Genomic DNA, 16,577 nt, shown 5'->3' with positions numbered 1-16,577 from the left:
GCCTTGCTCCGCGACTGGCAGACTTGGGGGGGAGAAATTCCAGGTGCTGAGCTGGAACTGTGCTGCTGAAGGGGGGCTACACAGGGGTGGGGTCCAGGAGACCAAGGCACCTTTCAGCACAGGGAGAACTGACCAATTGGAAGAGTGGGGAGCTTCAGGCTTGCAGGGAGGGGCCAGTCCCAGCTCTCCCCCCTCCTAGTGAGGATCATGTGCTGCCTCTGCTGAGGCATCACCTGAGAGGATCCGGAGGACCAATTGCCAACCTTTTTGGGGGCAGAGTCCTTGCCTGGGGGCCTAGCGTTGGCTCTGGAGGAGGGCAAGCCCTGGAAAGGGTGGGACTGGGGCAGGGGCTTGCGTTGGGGAGTTCGGCCTTGCCTCCCCCCCCCCAAGTAGGCGGCTGACAGAAGGACAGGCAGTCCGGCCTCCGTTGGCAGCAGCGCCTTTACTGTCCGTGGCGGAGCGCAGCGACAAGGTCTCTCGGCCTGGGAGGCGGCCCGCTTGGCTCAAGCCCCGCCTTGGGCATCCGGGGGCGTCAGCGATCGCTTGGAGCGGCTTATCGGGGACGGGAGGCCAGAGGCTGCCCGCTGCCTGGGAAGCGCGACCGGGGACGAAGAGAACTACCGGCTTCCTTCTCTGCGGCGGCCGAATGGCCGCGGGAGTTCTAACCGGCCGTTGGGACCGCCGCCGCTTCTCTGCCCCGCCGACGATCGCCTGCGGTCAGTCGAGGGGGTCTCGCTCCGCTGCTCCTCAACGGGTGGGACGTGCTGGCCGGCCTGACCGCCTTCTGGAGAGGGAGAGGGCCGGGGCGCCCCGGCGGGCTCAATGCGCCCCTCCTGTCGGTCGGCGCTTTTCTCTCCGCCGGCAGGGCTGCGGCTCCCGCCTCCCGCTTTTCTCCCCGCCGTCCCCCGAGCCCCACGGTTCCCAAACCTCGGCTGTCGGCGAGCTGACCGCTCTCCATCCTTGGCGGCTGGTGCCGGCCGTCCGAACCCCGACGGCGCCTGGAGGGCAGGTAGAACTGGGAAGAGAGCGAGCGGCGCGTCGGGTCCCGGCCGCACGTGCGCTCCCCCAGGGCCTTCCGCTGAGACGGAGGGGCCGTCCCCGTTCGGAGGCGGCTCCGGGCCCCCTCGCTCCCCGCCCGCGCCCCTCCCTCACCAGAAAGACGGCGTTGCTGACCACGCAGAGCAGCACCGCGCCGCCCAAGAGCCGAGCCACTATGTCGCCCGCCTCCTGGCACAGGCTCGGCTGCCAGGACATGGTTGCCGGTGCCCGCTCTCTACCGGGGCTGGAGCGCCACGGGGGCTGGCGGGGGAGCGGGGAGGCATTGTGAGGCCCCGTGAGCTCACAGCGCCAGGGGAGGCGAGGAAGCCGGCCTAGCCGCCTCGCCCCGCTGCGACGGAAGGAGCTACCACGTCCCCGAGCCCAAGGGAGCCGCGCTGATCACCGGTCGAATCATTGAATCAAACGAAGATTCAGATCATTGGGTTAAATGTTTGCTGATCATTTGATTCCGGATCAAAGATCCCAGCCGGGACCATCTTTTTCGCAGCGCCGCCGCCGCCGCCGCCGCCGTTCAGGTCATGCGGTCCAAGCCGAGCGCCTTCCAGGCCAGCCCTGAAATGAGTCTGTTGTCGGCTAGGGATCCTGTCTGGGGACCCCGACTTTCCCGGCAGTAGCGTCTCCCTCGTTTACCGCTGGAGCGGGACCCCTGGAAGAGTCCCACGGTGCATCCCAGAGGGGGAAGGAAGGGCCGCTTAAAGCCCTTTTGCGAACTTCGAGTCGCCGCCCTCGGTCCTCCTCGCTTTCCCGATTCCTCCCGGGTTTTGAGAGCCTGCAGGCGGAGCCTCTTGAAAACAGTACCCCTGAGTCCAGACGGCACCCCTCCCTTCCGAAAAGGCCCTGCTGGGTGGCCGCCCCCGCCCCCCGCTTCGTAAAGCCGGACTGAGCGGTTGGCCGCATAGCTGTCGGAGCAGCGCTGCGGGTAGGACAAAGAGGGTGAACCTCAGCGGGAACCGGGGACAGGAGTCAAAAATCGGTCTGGCTAGGAAGGGAAAACTCCACTAAAGGACCAGCTTTTTACGAGTTCAGTCTGAGTTACACAGAAGTGTTCCTGCCACAAAAAGAATGCAAATGTTAATATTTTTTAAAAAATGACACTTGGAAATGAAGCTTTCAGGGTATGATCTTAAAAGCTGTCCTAGTTTAAAATTAGATTTTTCTTTATAATTTTTCTAAACTGCAGCCTAGAAGCGTGATAAATACATAACTTCTGCTCGTCCTTAATGAAGCTAATCACACATTTTTGCAAGCAATTTCTGCTGGTTTTGCTGAGAGACTTCTCCTTCCGCCTTCCGCCCTGGCGGTCCTGCTGCTGCGGCTGCTTTTAAGTCTCCCCCTGGGGGAACAAGGGAAAATCGTGGGAGAGCAGCCACCAGGGAAGCAGCAGCCACCAGGGAGGGCCCCCCCGTGGCATCCAGTCCCACTGCCTGGCTGGGAGCAGCCATTAAACCTTGCCCAGCTCCAGCTGGCGCAGCAGAGGCACATCTTCAGGACCCTCCTCCTGGCAGGAGAGTCAGGCCCCTCTTGCTGGCCTCGGAGACCATTCCATGGGCATACAGGAAGAGCCGCTGCCCTGAGTGCAGAAGTTGCCCAAAGTGCCCGTCTGGCCCCCTCTTCCCACCCCAAGACTCATATTCCACAGCAACTGCTCCCAAGGCCATTGATCCCGGAAAGAACGGGGACTCATTCTGCCCAGCAACCATGATTTCTGTTGCTGTTCAAAGATGCCAAGGGCTCCCCCTGCCTTGGGGCAGATCCTCTCCAGCCCAGAGCAGCTGCCATGGTGGGGGTGGCGGAGGAATGGCGTTCTCCCCAAACTGCAGGGAGCAGCTAAGGGTTTAGAAAGAGCAAAGCCACTCCCCTCCCTCTGCCAAGCGTGGGGCCCGCCTGGCTGCCACTTCCTCTTGTGCAATTCCCCCTCTGGATGGACTCAGCTTCAGGCTCCAAGAGCCACAGGTTTGTTTGCCTCAGGGCCCAGCTGGTCGGCTTCCCATGAACTATCAGCTACTGTAAGGGGGGGCTAGCATTGAGCCCCTTCCCCTTGCAAAATCTCCAGCCCAGAGCAGCTGCCCCTGGGCAGGGCAGGGCAGTGGGCAGGGGTCCATGTGTGGCTCTGATACCTTCAAGGGAGCGCCTGCCACCCCAAGTCCATCCCATGCCCAGAAGAAGCTGCAGCTTCCGGTCCAAATTCATTCCCTCTTTCGTGCTGCTCCCTATGGGTGGGGGGGAGAAGGTCTCCTCCCTCCCACTCCGACAAACTCTGTTGGGGGGAGAGTTGCGAGGTGCAGCCCAAGGTCAGCAGGGAGATCCAGGGAAAGCTGACCCCTGGCTGCAGGCCAAAAGGGACCCCTGCCTCCCACAGGAGCTGACCACCCTCGGACCCCACCCCCACAAGCCTCTGCAGAGGAACCCCGGATTTTCTCTGCTCTTTCATTGGTTCAGAGGAAGCAAGCAGAGGCTGACCCGGGGAAAGACTTTCTGGAAAGCCCCACGGAGGAGCAAATCAGCCGGGGAACAAACATTGGGAAGCCTGTCCAGCAGGCAGCATGGATTGCTACAAGGAAAGGGGGGGGGGGTGTAAGCTATGAGGGGCTGAAGACATTGGCCACACATTTGAAACGGGGGTTCTCGTTATATCTGCTGCCCTGGTGAGGTGTGTGTAGGTGTGTGAAGCTCAGCTTGTGGCTCTGAAGAGGCCAGCGTCCACCTGTGTCGTCCTCCCCAGGTAGAGCACTGAGATCCAGGCCTCCATGACAGAGAGAGCTGGGGGGGGGCGCAGAAGGCCCAGCAGAAAAGCTCCAGGCGAAGAAGGGCCACGGGGAAGGTCGGCGCCGCTCCACCTGAGCCGCAGCGAAGGCTCCACGACCGGAGGGCTGGGGACCGCCATGCCTGGGGCGGGAGGAGCCAGAAATAGCAGCCGCTGGGCTCAGACCCAACTCTCTGCGGGGTGGAGGCTGTGCGAAGGTCAGCGGCCCGCCCGCAGCCCTTCCCGGGGGTTGGGGGCCACTCCAGGCCTCTCCCCTCCCTGCGCCGCCTCGTTGGAGCGGCTGCGATTCGGCCCAGACGAGGCGCCCCACCGCCCACCTCGCTTACGGGGCGGGGCCTCGCCGGGGAGGAGGAGGAGCTCGTCCCGCCGTGATAAGGGGCAGCTGCGCTGGGGGCAACCTGTAGCCGCCCGACCCCGCCGCGCTGGCCATGTGGCTCCGGTTCGCCCCGCTCCGCCTGCCGCTGCGGCGGCGCCTCCAAACGGCCGCCGTCCTGCAGTGGATCTTCTCCTTCCTGGCGCTGGGTGAGGACGGGACGGCGGCAGCTTGGCAAGGGCCGAGAGCGGCAAACTTGGCTGGGTCCCGGCCGCGGCCCCGGTAGCAGGAGGGGCGGCGCTGGCCGGCGGTCGTGGCCGGGGAAAGCGGCCAGGGAGGGGCTGCCTTCCTCAAGCCCGACCGCTCCAGCCCTGCGGGGCGCCGCCACTTCCGCTCAGCGGGCGGGAGCTGCAGGAGCGGCGGGCCCCTGAGCACGTCCAGAGTGCCGCAGCTGCCGTGGCTCGGGGCTGGCGAGGCGGAGGGGCTGACGGCCACCCGCTCCCTCTCTCGTAGCCCAGTGCTGCCTGGGGCTTTACCTGCTGCTGCTGCTCGGGGACGGCTGGCTGCTGGCGCTCGGCTACGCCGCCTGGCTGTACCTGGACTGGGAGACGCCGTGTCGCGGGGGCCGCCGCTCCGCCTGGGTCCGCGGCTGGGCCGTCTGGCGATACTTCCGGGACTATTTCCCCATCACGGTGAGCGGAGGGCGGGGGCTCCCTGGACTAGCGGGGGTCGGCCTGGCGGCACCCCCACTTTCTCCCTTCCGGGGGTGGGGAACGGCGGCTCCACCAACACGGCAACCGAGCGCTGCGGGCCGTGGGAACGCGGGGCTGGAAGCGGCGCTGGAACCCCTGGAGGAAAACCGCCCAAGCGCCGCGGGGTCGCCCTCCTTTAATGGCCCTGCCTAAACCTCGGTCCCTCCGCCCTTGTGAAGCCAAATGCCATCCCTTCTGCCTGGAAGTGTCGGTCCTTTTTAGATTAATCTTTCACTCCAAGGGATCGATCCAAGGTGGCGGTGGGGCTGGGAGGGGCCCGGCTTCCGTCCCTGCACACCTTAGCTGGAGAAGGAGGAGAGGGACGGGGGCGGCTGGGGTGCTTCTCTTTGTGTGGGGCCGAAGGGGATGAACAGCTGAAAGGAGTTTAAACGTCTTGGTATAATAGGCAGACTGGGCTGGGGAAAATCTGAGATGAAACGATCCACTCGTGTCATAATACGGGAATCCTTTAACTGAATCCCAGGAAGCAGTTTGGATTGTAGCTTAAACAATTCGCCTCCCCGGCAAAGACCATTGTTCTCTGACCTTTTGCATCTTCTTTCGCTGTAAGTTTCTTCTTAGGTCTCCAGTTAAACTTGATAATTTGTTCTGTAAATGCCACAGTAAATATTCTTTTGCTTATAAATATTCTAAACAAATGGTGTCGTTTTTAATTGGTAGCCCTGAGATGTAACTCACCGTCAGTGAGAATTCAGGCAGCTGTGCTGCTGGATTGCTATGTACTCATCTCCTTGATCCTCTGCTTGCTAGTCTGGCAGATCGAGACTGTCTGGAACTACTTCATGTTTCATTGGCCTGAGATTTCCTCCTGTTTGTTCCGGCAGATCAGGACGAGTTTCTTTAACAAAGGCCAGCTCCATTCTGAACCCTGGTGGGGGTGGGGGCTAAGACAGAGCCCACTCAGTTTGCTAACTTCAGCTGCCTTCCAAGCGCTCCTACAGGGAGAGTCCCCCCACCCAACCCCAGCCCTGGGTGTTGTGCCCGGTCAGAGTCTCCCTGCTTGGGGAATCTCTTTCCTTTCAGCCTTTGGGGCTTGGAGCCCTGGCAGCTCCCCAAGGGTCGCCCAGCTGCAGGGTGAGTCCCCTGAGGGGCCACGGCCTCCATTCCTGATCCAGGACACCGGAGGAATTTGAGCAATCATCTCCCTCTGACTTTTTCTGCTCTGCTTCCCCCCCAACTCCCCCCACCCCGCAGCTGGTGAAGACGGCAGAGCTGGACCCTTCCCACAATTACCTCTTCGGCTTCCACCCCCACGGGGTCCTGGTGGCCGGGGCCTTTGGGAACTTCTGCACCGAGGCCACGGGGTTCTCGCGGCTCTTCCCGGGGCTCACCCCGCACCTCCTGATGCTGCCCTTTTGGTTCAAGGTCCCCTTCTTCCGCGACTACATCATGAGTGGAGGTGAGCTCTTGGCGGGCCTGGTGGGCACGGAGGGGCTGCGGGGCAGTGAGGGGGCCCTCAGCCACTCGGCTCCTTCCCTCCTAGGACTAGTCTCTTCGGAAAAGGCCAGTGCTTCCCACCTCCTTGGCCACGAAGGCGGCGGGCAGGTGGCGGTCATTACCGTGGGGGGCCCATCTGAGTCACTGGACGCTCGCCCGGGGGCCCTGACCCTCCAGCTACGCAGCCGCAAAGGCTTCATCAAGATGGCTCTGCGACATGGGTGAGGGGCCTCTGGGAGCCCTGGGCGGTGGGGGTGAGAAATGGGAGGCCCCGGTGGGGTCGGGACTGGTGCCAACCAGCAGGCTCTGCCCTCTTCCTCCTCCTCCTCCTCCTCCTCGCAGAGCAGCGCTGGTGCCCGTCTTCTCCTTCGGGGAGAACGAGCTCTTCAACCAAGTGCCCAACCTGCCAGGCTCCATCGTCCGCAGGCTGCAGGAGCGGCTCCAGAAGGCCATGGGGCTGGCCCTGCCCCTCTTCCACGCTCGAGGCATCTTCCAGTACAGCTTTGGCTTCCTGCCCTTCCGGAGACCCATCTACACAGTGGGTGAGCGGGTCTCTTGCGGCTTGAGGCTCCCAGAGGATGCCAGGCTGGGCAGTGGCCGGGGGAAGGGGGGGACCACCTGGGACCCATCGGCCGTGGCTGCCTGGGACAGGAGCCCCACTTGGGCAACTGCCTGGCTGCTAGCCCTTTCCCCCAGACAGGCCAGCGTTTCCCTGGGCTTGGAGTCTGCCAACCGGCCTCCCTCTGGTGATGCAACAGGCAGCTGCTGGTCTGTGTGTTGCAACCCCCTCGGAGCCAGCCCTTCAGTGGGGCAGCAGCCTTGGACTTTGGTTGGGTAGGTGGGTGGGGCTAGAGATGCTGTGTTGCAATGCTGTGGCAGAGGGCGGCTCAGGCGCTTGCCCACACGAAGGGTCAGTGCTGATGCGGCTGGCAGTTTCCAGCAGATGTCCCGTGGGGTGTGAGCCCCCCCGCCCCGAGGCCACGTAGCACACCCTGGCCTGGGCTGGCTGGGCTGAGGCTCTTGGCCGATGGGGGGAAGAAGGCTGCTGCTGACCTCCCTTGCTGACCAAGCTCAGCCCAGGCCTCCCCGGGAAGGAGGGGCTACAGCCGCTGGGAGGAGGGGGGGGCGAGGCATTGCGGCTGGTTGACTTCACGGCTGCAAGAGGGACGATCCAGGGTCTCTGCCGCCCCTTGGCCTCCTCTCTTGCTTCTCCCGGCTCTTGGAGGCAGCCGGAGGGCTCATTGGTTTCTTTGTTCCATTTCTCATGCCTTGCCTGCCTTCAGTGGGGGCTCCGATTACGGTGCCCAAGATGCCCCACCCGTCGCAGGAAGCCATTGATGAGCTGCACGAGACGTACTTGGAGGAGCTGACGCAGCTCTTTGAGGAGCAGAAGGCCAAGTATGGGCTGGCCCAAGACAAGCACCTGACGCTCATCTAGCTGGGCAGGAAGGGCCCGCCGGGGACACCGAGGGCCACCCCTGGGCCGGGCGAAAGGATTGCGCAGCTGCAGGAGAAGCCGGCACCCTCACCAAAGGCGCTCTGGAGTCCTCCGGGCTTCCTTCGTTGCCAGGCAGCCTCCGAGCGGCATCCAGAGAACAGCTGGCAGTGGAACTCTGGACCCTGCAGAGCTGGCATCAAGGGGTGGGACGGCAGGCGCCTTAAAAGCAGTTTTGCTGTTGGACTCTTATGGGGGCTGCAGGGCAAACTCCCGGGCGGCTGCTGCACAAACGGTCCTGCCTGCCAGCTACCCGGCTCTGGAATTTCCTTTGGAAGAAATAAAGTGGAGCACTCAATGCTATGGAGGGTAGAGGAAGCTTGGGGGACATGGGGCGGGGGGGGAAGGAGCCCCAGAGGTAGTTGGCCTGCCTCCCTCCTGCACTCGGGACAGCTGCAGCCAGTGGGGAACCAGAGTGGTGTGAGAGCTGGGAAGGTGTGTGTGTGTGGGGGGGGCTGAGGGCCTCCGGTCTGAGACTTCTGTTGACCTGCTGGGGATTTGCTGCCATCCAGTTCCCCCTCCCAGTGCAGGGGACCTTGCTGGGCTGCTGGCAGGAGGAGCGGTGCCCACTGGGTGGGGCGGTGGCCGAGAGGCAGCCGGTGGGTGTTGGCTGGACCTGGCGGGCCAAGGACCCCAGAGTTTCCAGCCAGGTTTACGAACCAAGCCCCTCCCTCAGCTTTCCAAAAGACACCATGCAAAGTGGGGAAGGGGCTTTTGAAGGGGGACCAGCCAGGGGCTGTAAAAGGGGCTCCAGGAACCGCCCACGACTGGCTTCTAGAATGGGCCGAGCTCCCCATCTCTGGCGGGTCAGCGGGTCAGGTCCTGGGGGGAGCAGAAGTGGGGCGGCTTGCCAATCTCCGTGCCTTCGTGCGGAGGGCCATGTCCTGCGATCCTGGCTTGGTGGCAGCAGCCCAGCCCTGCAGCAAGACCCCTGGCCTCCCCCCAAAGCACTCTGGGCCTGCACTGCCCCTCCCCACCCCACCCTTGTTTCCGGGACCCCTGTAATACAGGAGGAGCCTCAACTCCCCCCCAGCTGAGCACAGCAAAGAGCTTAGTTCCCTCTCTTAGCCATGGGGGGCTGTCTCCCTTCTGGTCAGAGAGGGTGGCCGACCAGAGAGGACCTGCTGAGGCCTTGGGGGTGGGGGTGGGGGCGCAGTGGCGCTTGGCCTGCAGGGAACTGCGGGGAGGGAGGGAATAAATGGGGAGGGCAAAGCAGCGTTGCAAGGGGGCACTGTGTGCACTGGCAGGTCTGGGGGGGCAGTTGTGAAGCAGAAAACTGGGGAGGGCATAATCTGCACGAGGGGGGCATGGCAGCTGCAGGGACACCTTTGGCTCCCCACAGGCCTCTGGAGGGAAGGACCCTGCTTGTCCTGGGGGCGAGGCGAGGGGCGAGGCGGGGCACCTGCCTCGGCCGGGAAGGAAGGGGGTGTTGGGGTTCAAGGAGGCCACGTCTTAGGGGGCAGCCCAGCAGTTTGGCCTTGTGGGGCTTCACCTGGGGGCAGGAGAGCCGGTCCCTGCCTCAGCATGGAGCTCACCTGGGCTGCCAGGCTCAATGGGGTGGGGGCCACGTGGGCGATTCCTCCCGTGGGGACCCGCTGTGGGTGGAGCTTGGGGGAGCCGTGCTCCTGCCTGGCCTTAGGGCCTTTACTGCCCTGACTTCCCTGAGGCCGGAGAGGCTGCTTCTGTCGGGTGCCTTGCAGCCACTCGGCTGGGCCCGGTGGCTGGGCAGAATGTGGGGCAGGGCCAGGGCAGGCCGACTGGCTGGGAAAGGTGACAAGGGCAGGCTGGGGGTGGGGGTCCCATTTCTCTCCCTGGGCCTCTTGGGCAGCCTTGGGGGTGCAGCGGTGCAGGGTTGGGAGAGACCGGGGGCGTCCTGCAGGCCTTGATGCCCACTTTGGCAGCTGCAGCTGACTTGCGAGAGGCTGGTGGTCCCAGGCTGCACCGTCCGCCCACGGCCATGGCTGCCTGGTGTCCAGAAGAGCCACCGCTCCGCCCAGCTCTGCGCTCCCAGCTCCCTCGGGCCTGCTTGCCGAGTGGGGGGGCACGGGGGCTCACCTGCCGCTGCTCCCTCTGGCCAGACTTCAGAACGGCTTCTGCCCGGGACATCCTCTCGCAGAGGGGAAGCGCCGAGGCCGGCCAGGCAGGGCATTAGGGCGCCTGGTCCCGGGTGCAGCAGAGCCAGGATGGCCGGCTCCTCTGATGGATTTCCCTGGGATCCGGAATCCCAGGGGTCGGATTGGCTGGCCAGCCTGGGGGAGGCAGGGAGGCCTGTGCCCGGGGGAGCTAAATGGGGAGGGCCTTTCTGGAGGGAGGGGAGGGGCTGCTGCAGGAAGCTAGACTCTGGGCGCTGGTGGGATGAGGCGGAGAGAGCACCTGGGCTGGAGGCTCTTCCTTGGGCTGGAGGCTCTGTCTTCCCGGGCAGGGGGAGCCGAGGGGCTCAGCCGAGGGAGGCTTTGGCACCTGCCGGCCTTCTTCGCCTCCAGGCTGGGGCTGCTGGCTCCTCTCTGCTGCGGCAGTAGCCTCCCCGCCCAACCCAGGTCCTGGGGGCCTCCAGTGGCCGGCCCGGGTGCAGAGGGAGGCGGGGAAGCCTTTGAAGCTTGGCCCCGAAGGCCCTCTCAGGGAGAGAAGCTAAAGGGGGAGGGGAGGTATTGGGGGGCAATGTTTAGCTCCCGTTGGGGAAACGTCTCCAGGCGTGGGGGGGAGAAATCTGGGCCCGAGCGGCCTTTGCCCAGCCCTGAGCCTTGCTGGCAGCTGACCTTTGACCCCTGCCTGAGCCCAGCCCACGTCGGAGGGCTCCCGGCTGGAAGCCGCTTCCTCCAACGGCTGGAAGCCCAAGCGGAGCCCGGGTGGGGAGCAGGCGGCCAGGCTTCCTGCAGGGCCCAGGTGGCAGGGCAGGGGGCGGGCCTTGTGTGGTGGCTTCTGCCCCGGCCTCCTTCCTCCTCCTCCTTCCTCCTCCTCCTCCTCCGCTGGAAGCACCTGCTCTCCTGCCTGCTGGGAGGCCGAAGTTCAGCTGCAGGGCCTGCAGGACGTGGAGCCTCATGGACGGGCCGGTGGGAGCCTCTCCGCCCCCGGGGGTAGGTCCTCTCCCTTCCCTGCAGCCGGGGGAGGGGGTGGCAGAAGGAGCAGGGGGACTCTGGGTGCCTGGGGGGAGCTTGGGGGCTGCTCCTGGACTGGGGGCCCCTTTCTGTACCCCAACACAGGTCAGCCGGAGAAGGGGATCCTGCTTCGGCAGCTGGAGGCCCTCAGCGTCTTCCAGTGGGTGCTGACCTTCCTCTTCTTCGGTAGGAGGATGTGTGTGTGGGGGGGCCTGTGGGCCCAGGCCAGCCCCCTTCCCCTTGGGAGGGGAGGGCGGCCCCTCGGGGCAAAGGGGCCTGGGGCCCTTCTGAGCTCAGGTGGGGGGCAGGCAGGGGCCCCATGTGAAGCCTGGCCTCCCCCCTCCAGGCCTCTTCTTCACCCTGCTCCTAATTTACCTGCTCTTCACCTCCTTCTGGTCGCTGAGCGTGCTCTACTTCGCCTGGTGGATGGTGGACTTGGAGACCCCGATGCACGGTGCGGAGCCCCCTCCCCCCTCCCTCCCTCCCTCCCCCCCCCGGGATCCCCCCGCCCAGGGCTGCCCCCTCGGCCTTCAAGCTGCCGGGCCTCTTCCTGGTCCTCCTGCAGCAAGAGGCGGCCCTTGGGGTCTCTGCCCCATGGGGCCCTCTCGGTCCCGAACCCAGACCCCCTTTCCTGTGGGAGGCGGCTGTGGAGCTGGGCGGGGGAGGGGGGCCCCAGGGGGGGACAAGAACTGTGGTCTTTGGGCGGTGGCCTTCTAAAAGGCGCTGCCCTCTTGCCCCCCGCCTGGACTCTTGGCCCCCCGGGGGAAGCTGGATCTGGCCACCTCCCCCCGCCCCCCACCCCTGCTGATCCCCCAAACCCCAGCCGCCTCCTTCTACCGGAGGGCCAAGACGGGCAGCCGGGCCCCACCAGCCACCCACTCGTGGCTCTTGCGCTCTGTCCCGGCAGGAGGACGTCGCAACCAGTGGATGAGGCGCTGGAAGGTCTGGGAGCTGCACAGGGACTATTTCCCCATCCAGGTAGGAGGAGGAGGAGGAGCCCCGGGTGGAGGCCTGCTTCGAAGGGACGCGGCCCCACGTGGCCCCCTGAAAGAGCTGCTTCCCGCTGGGCCCAGGCTAACCCAAGAGGAGCCCCAGGCCCAGCCCTCAACGGCTTGGAAAACGGGGGGGCGGATGAAGGCCGAGGACTCTTTGGGCGGGACGGTTGGCCTGTGGGACCCGCTGCCCCCCCTCCTCTGCCCACGGGCGGCTGGCCCCAGTGCAGGAGAGGGGAGGCGGCCCCACCGCTCTGCTCTCCTCCCCAGCTGGTGAAGACGGCCGAACTGCCCCCACCCGGAACTACGTGCTGGGCTCCCACCCCCACGGCATCATCTGCGCAGGAGCCTTTTCCGCCTTCTGCACGGAGGCCTGTGGCTTCTCCCGGGCCTTTCCCGGCCTGACCTCCAGACTGGGCCTCCTGGCCGGTCTCTTCTACCTGCCCGTCTATCGCGAGTACATGATGAGCTCAGGTGGGGAACCACCTTTCCTCCCCCGCCTGGTTTCCGGGCCCCGTCCTTTGCGCCCGGTCCGGCACTCTGAGGCTTGGGAGGAGTGGGTTTTTTTGGTGGGGGGCTGCCGCAGTGACCCTCTCTTTGGAGTGTTTGGGACCCAGCATCCCCCTTGGACCTTCCTGCCCTGGACTCGGAGGTCTGTCTCTGGGAAGGGAATCTCCTCAGTGGGGGAGGAGAGGCAGAGGAGGCTCCAGATGCCCTCCGTGGCCCAGGCAGGGAGGGGGTCCAGCCACCAGGCGGCGCTCTAGAGCTATGCAATGCGGCCGCTTCCCCCTTGAAACTCGGGTCTCTCCTCCCCCCCCTTGTCCCATTCCAGGGATGGTGCCAGTCAGCAAAGGTCCCTGGACTTCCTGCTCCAAGCGGGGCCTGGACAGGCGGTGGTCATTGTGGTGGGCGGGGCCACGGAGTCCCTGGACTGCAATCCAGGCGAGCAACGGGTGCATCTCTCCAGCCGGCGAGGCTTCGTGCGGCTGGCGCTGCAGCACGGGTGAGGGTCTCCCACGGCCTGGGCGGGGATGAGGGCTGCTGGCTCCAGTCGTGGGCGGATGAGGGGCAGGTTTTGGGGGACCCCCAACTTCCTCACCTGCCGGGGAAGAGCTCTCAGCGGCCTCCCCCGGGCCCTTCTCGGCTGAGGGGGCCCAAAGTGTAGAACCCAACACGGGGTGGGCGGGCATGGGGGGGGGGGGCTCTCCTACCTGTCCCCTGAGCGGAATCCCCCCCCCCCATTTCTGTTTCAGGGCTGACCTCGTCCCCGTCTTCTCCTTTGGGGAGAACGAGATTTTCCGGCAGGTGCAGTTCCCCAGGGGCAGCCGCCTCCACCGTCTCCAGCTTCGCTTCAAGCAGATGACCGGCTTCGCTCCCTGCCTTTTCGTGGGCGCAGCCTCTTTTCAGCCGCTGCTGGGGGCTCCTGCCCCAGCCCTCCCCCATCACGGTTGTAGGTGAGCCTGGGATCTTCTCCTACCCCATCCCTCCCGGGCGGTGGGAGGCGGCCTTCTGCTGCACTTTCTCTCTCCCACGGACCCAGCCGCTCTCTCTCTCTCTCTCTCTCTTTCTCCCTCCCTCTCTTCTCTCTCTTTCCTCCCTCCATCCATCCCTCTCTCTCTCTCTCCCTCTCTCCCTCTCTTTCTCCCTCCCTCTTCCTCCCTCCTCCCTCCCCCTCTCTCTCCCTCCTTCCCTCTTCCTCCTTCCCTCTCTTTCTCTCTTCCCTCCATCCCTCTCTCTCTCTCTCTCTCTCTCTTTCCCTCCCTCCCTCCCTCCCTCCCTCTCTCTCTCTCTCTCTCTCTCTCTTCTCTCTCGTTTGCAGTGGGGAAACCGATCCACGTCCCTTTGCGCCCACACCCCAAACCGGAGGAGGTGGACCACTACCACGGCCTCTACGTCCAGGCACTGCAGCAACTCTTTGAGGAGCACAAGGGCAGCTGTGGCCTCCCCCTCGCAGCAGCTCTTCATCACCTAGGGACCCCTCCCCGCCCAGGGAGCCAGGCGCCTGTCTCTGCTGCAGGCTCAGGCGGGGGTCCCCCTTCTGCTCCCCGTCACAATAAAAGAGAGTTATTACGTTTTGTGGCAGCCACGTCCGCTTTCTGCATCGAACGGGTGCGGGGTTCTCAGAGGTGGGCAGGGGGAGCCTAGGCCAAAGGAGGTCATGGAAGGAGGACACGGATGGCAAGAGGCCCCTCCTGTGGGCTGCAGGCTTTGCTCGCTGGGGGCCTCTTGGGGGTGGGGGGTGGGGTGGCAAGCTGCATGCTAGCCGGGCCTCATCCAGTCATTTGGCAAAGCAGATCACAGCTTCTTGGTCAGATGGGACAATGTGGGATAGGCGGGATCCTCGCCAGGTGGATTCGTAACTGGCTGACCAGCTGGACTCAGCGTAGAATCCTCCACGGAGCTGCATCTCCATGGAGGGGACCATGCAGTGGGGAACCCCAAATTTCCGTCCTGGGCCTGGTTTTCTTCAACATCTTCATGAATGATTGAGACGAGGGGGTAGAAGGGGAACTCATCCAATTTGCAGACCACACCAAGCTGGCGATGGGGGATTACGAACTCTTTAGAACTCTTTAGATTCAAGATTGAGAAGGATCTTGACAGACGTGCACGCTGGGCCCTATCAAAATGCAATTCAGTACTGAGAAAAGCGAGGTTCTACATCAGGGGTGGGCAAACTTTTTGGCTTGGGGGCCTCATTGACTTTTAAAATTTGACAGACGGGCCGGGTCAGCACAAGATACGATACATATAAAAAACTGCAAAATCTCCGCAAAATCAAGTCACTAATGTGCCACCTTGTGTCATAATGCCTGTCATTACAAGTCAAAATCAAATGAATGCAATCATTCAATCATTCACATCAAAACTTAATTCTGTACCAATCTTCGGCGGGCCGGATTAAAAAGACCAACGGGCCGGATGTGGCCCGCGGGCCATAGTTTGCCCACCCCTGTTCTACATGTTGTCAAGAAAACCAAATGCACACATATAAGGTACACAGCAATAGCAATCACGCTTAGACTTATGTACCACTCACGGTGCTTCCCAGCTCTCTCTAAGCGGTTTACAGAGTCAACGTATAGCCCTCAACAATCTGGGTCCTCGTTTTACTGACCATGGAAGGATGAGTCAACCTGGAGCCCGGTGAGATTTGCACTGCCAAATTGCAGGCAGTCAGCAGAAGTAGCCTGCGGTGCTGCACTCTAACCACTGCGCCTCCTCATAGCCCCCGGCTCAACCGCAGGAACCGAGTGGGATGGAGGAGTCCTAGTGGGCAAAGATGAGCCGCCAGGGCGCTATAGCCGCAGGAAGCCGGATGCAATGCCAGGCTGCATCCCCAAAGGAGCGTTTCCCAAGAGCCAACGGGACTTCCTGCTTTTCCCTGGAAGGCGTTTCGCTTCTTCTCACCCAAGAAGCTGCTTCAGCTCTGACTGGGTGGTGGGGGAACCGCTCTGCCCTTACCCAGTCAGAGCTGAAGAAGCTTCTTGGGTGAGAAGAAGCGAAACGCCTTCCAAGGAAAACCCAGAAAGCCCCTCTGGGACAGCCATGGCCTGGGTGGGCGAGACTCTCCAGAGGAAACAGGAGGGCTGGCTGCTGCTGCTGCTTTATGTCGCCCTGGTGAGGCCACACCTGGACAACGGCAGACAGATGTGGTCACCGCCATGCAAGCACAAAGGCGGAGACTCCTGGGAAAGGGCAGAAAAGGGCAAAGGGGTGGCAAAGGGCCCCCATGGGTGGCTGGAGGAGGGAGGGAGGGAGGGAGGTCGGGCCAATGGAGGATGGGAGCCAGTCAGATGGGAGGGACAGGGCTCCTCATAGCTGAGGGCCCATCCCCAAAAGGCCGGGATTGGCTTACGCTCCACGCAGCAGCAGCAGAGAGCAGGAAAAGGGGTCCTGGGTGGAGGTGGCTCAAGGGGGAGACCCAACCTCGAGGGAAGGGGAGACATTCTGGCCGGGGAACAGTGGGGTGCGGGGAGGGGGGACGGCTTGACTCCAGAAGCGGGGGATGCATCACTGGAGGCTTTCAGAAGGAGACGGATCCTGCCCTGAGCAGGGGTTAGACTAGAAGACCTCCAAGGTCCCTTCCAGCCCCAGGATGCGTGTTGCCTCCCCCTTTCTGGGGGCCCAGGAGAGAGGCGCAGCGGGTGGATGGGGAGGGGGGCGATGAGCAGACCTTCCCGGCCTTGACCTGGCCGGCCCGAGGGCTCCGCCTGCCACGCGCCCCATTCGCCATGGCCCCGAGAGGGTCTCCCCTTTGAGCCGCTGACCGCCCTTCGCGGCCCCTGCCTGCTCTCCGGCCGCGCTTCCGGGCTCCCCCCTCCCGCAAAATGAGAAGCAGCCGCTTGGCAAAAAAGGCACCGCTGGGATTCGAACCCAGGATCTCCTGTTTACTAGACAGGCGCTTTAACCAACTAAGCCACGGCGCCACCCGCCGGCTAACTTCCGCGCGGGCCTGGCTGTTCAGTGCAAGCTGGCCTAAAGCGTCTCGCAAAACCCGGGCAGGAGTTTGTGGGTTGGACGGGAGGGCTGTAGATCAGACCTGGGGTGGATCCCCAGAGGAGCTGAACTCCGCGGATCAGGGCTGGTTGCTGCCGCTGCGGGAGGGGAGCGAGCGGGGCCTCCTTCCCGACCCCGCACCGAAACTC

General features: G+C 63.9%; 2 protein-coding genes, 1 long non-coding RNA gene and 1 other non-coding gene across 4 annotated transcripts; 2 read left to right on the top strand and 2 right to left on the bottom strand.

Moving 5' to 3' along the window:
- Positions 1-553: 553 nt before the first annotated feature.
- Positions 554-1,212, bottom strand: LOC148128666 (uncharacterized). The gene is made up of 3 exons (XR_015746207.1): positions 1,153-1,212; positions 928-1,015; positions 554-784 (listed from the first exon to the last, which is right to left on the bottom strand). It is a non-coding gene; the product is annotated as an uncharacterized LOC148128666 (long non-coding RNA).
- Positions 1,213-3,992: 2,780 nt separating this feature from the next.
- On the top strand, positions 3,993-8,144 carry LOC113430181 (2-acylglycerol O-acyltransferase 2-B). Its single transcript, XM_026692647.2, has 6 exons — positions 3,993-4,345; positions 4,650-4,828; positions 6,104-6,308; positions 6,393-6,567; positions 6,689-6,888; positions 7,630-8,144. The coding sequence occupies exons 1-6, from the start codon at positions 4,252-4,254 to the stop codon at positions 7,782-7,784; spliced, it is 1,008 nt and encodes a 335-aa protein (XP_026548432.1). The 5' UTR covers positions 3,993-4,251; the 3' UTR covers positions 7,785-8,144.
- A 1,880-nt stretch (positions 8,145-10,024) lies between these two features.
- LOC113430853 (2-acylglycerol O-acyltransferase 3) lies at positions 10,025-14,007 on the top strand. Its single transcript, XM_087948649.1, is given in 12 exon segments — positions 10,025-10,099; positions 10,621-11,122; positions 11,283-11,390; positions 11,844-11,914; positions 12,199-12,223; positions 12,226-12,402; positions 12,761-12,775; positions 12,778-12,931; positions 13,182-13,331; positions 13,333-13,382; positions 13,748-13,868; positions 13,870-14,007. Coding segments are annotated over 12 exon segments (1,479 nt in total). The 3' UTR covers positions 13,901-14,007.
- A 2,277-nt stretch (positions 14,008-16,284) lies between these two features.
- Positions 16,285-16,358, bottom strand: TRNAT-AGU (transfer RNA threonine (anticodon AGU)). Its single transcript has one exon. It is a non-coding gene; the product is annotated as a tRNA-Thr (tRNA).
- Positions 16,359-16,577: the final 219 nt, after the last annotated feature.

The sequence above is a fragment of the Notechis scutatus genome, unplaced genomic scaffold (genome assembly GCF_049901735.1).
Source record: "Notechis scutatus isolate UNSWTSFEM ecotype Mainland unplaced genomic scaffold, rNotScu1.2 NSCUCTG29, whole genome shotgun sequence".
NCBI classification, from domain to species: domain Eukaryota; kingdom Metazoa; phylum Chordata; class Lepidosauria; order Squamata; family Elapidae; genus Notechis; species Notechis scutatus.
Note: the sequence above shows the minus strand (reverse complement) of the source record. Positions and strands in the feature narration are given on the sequence as shown.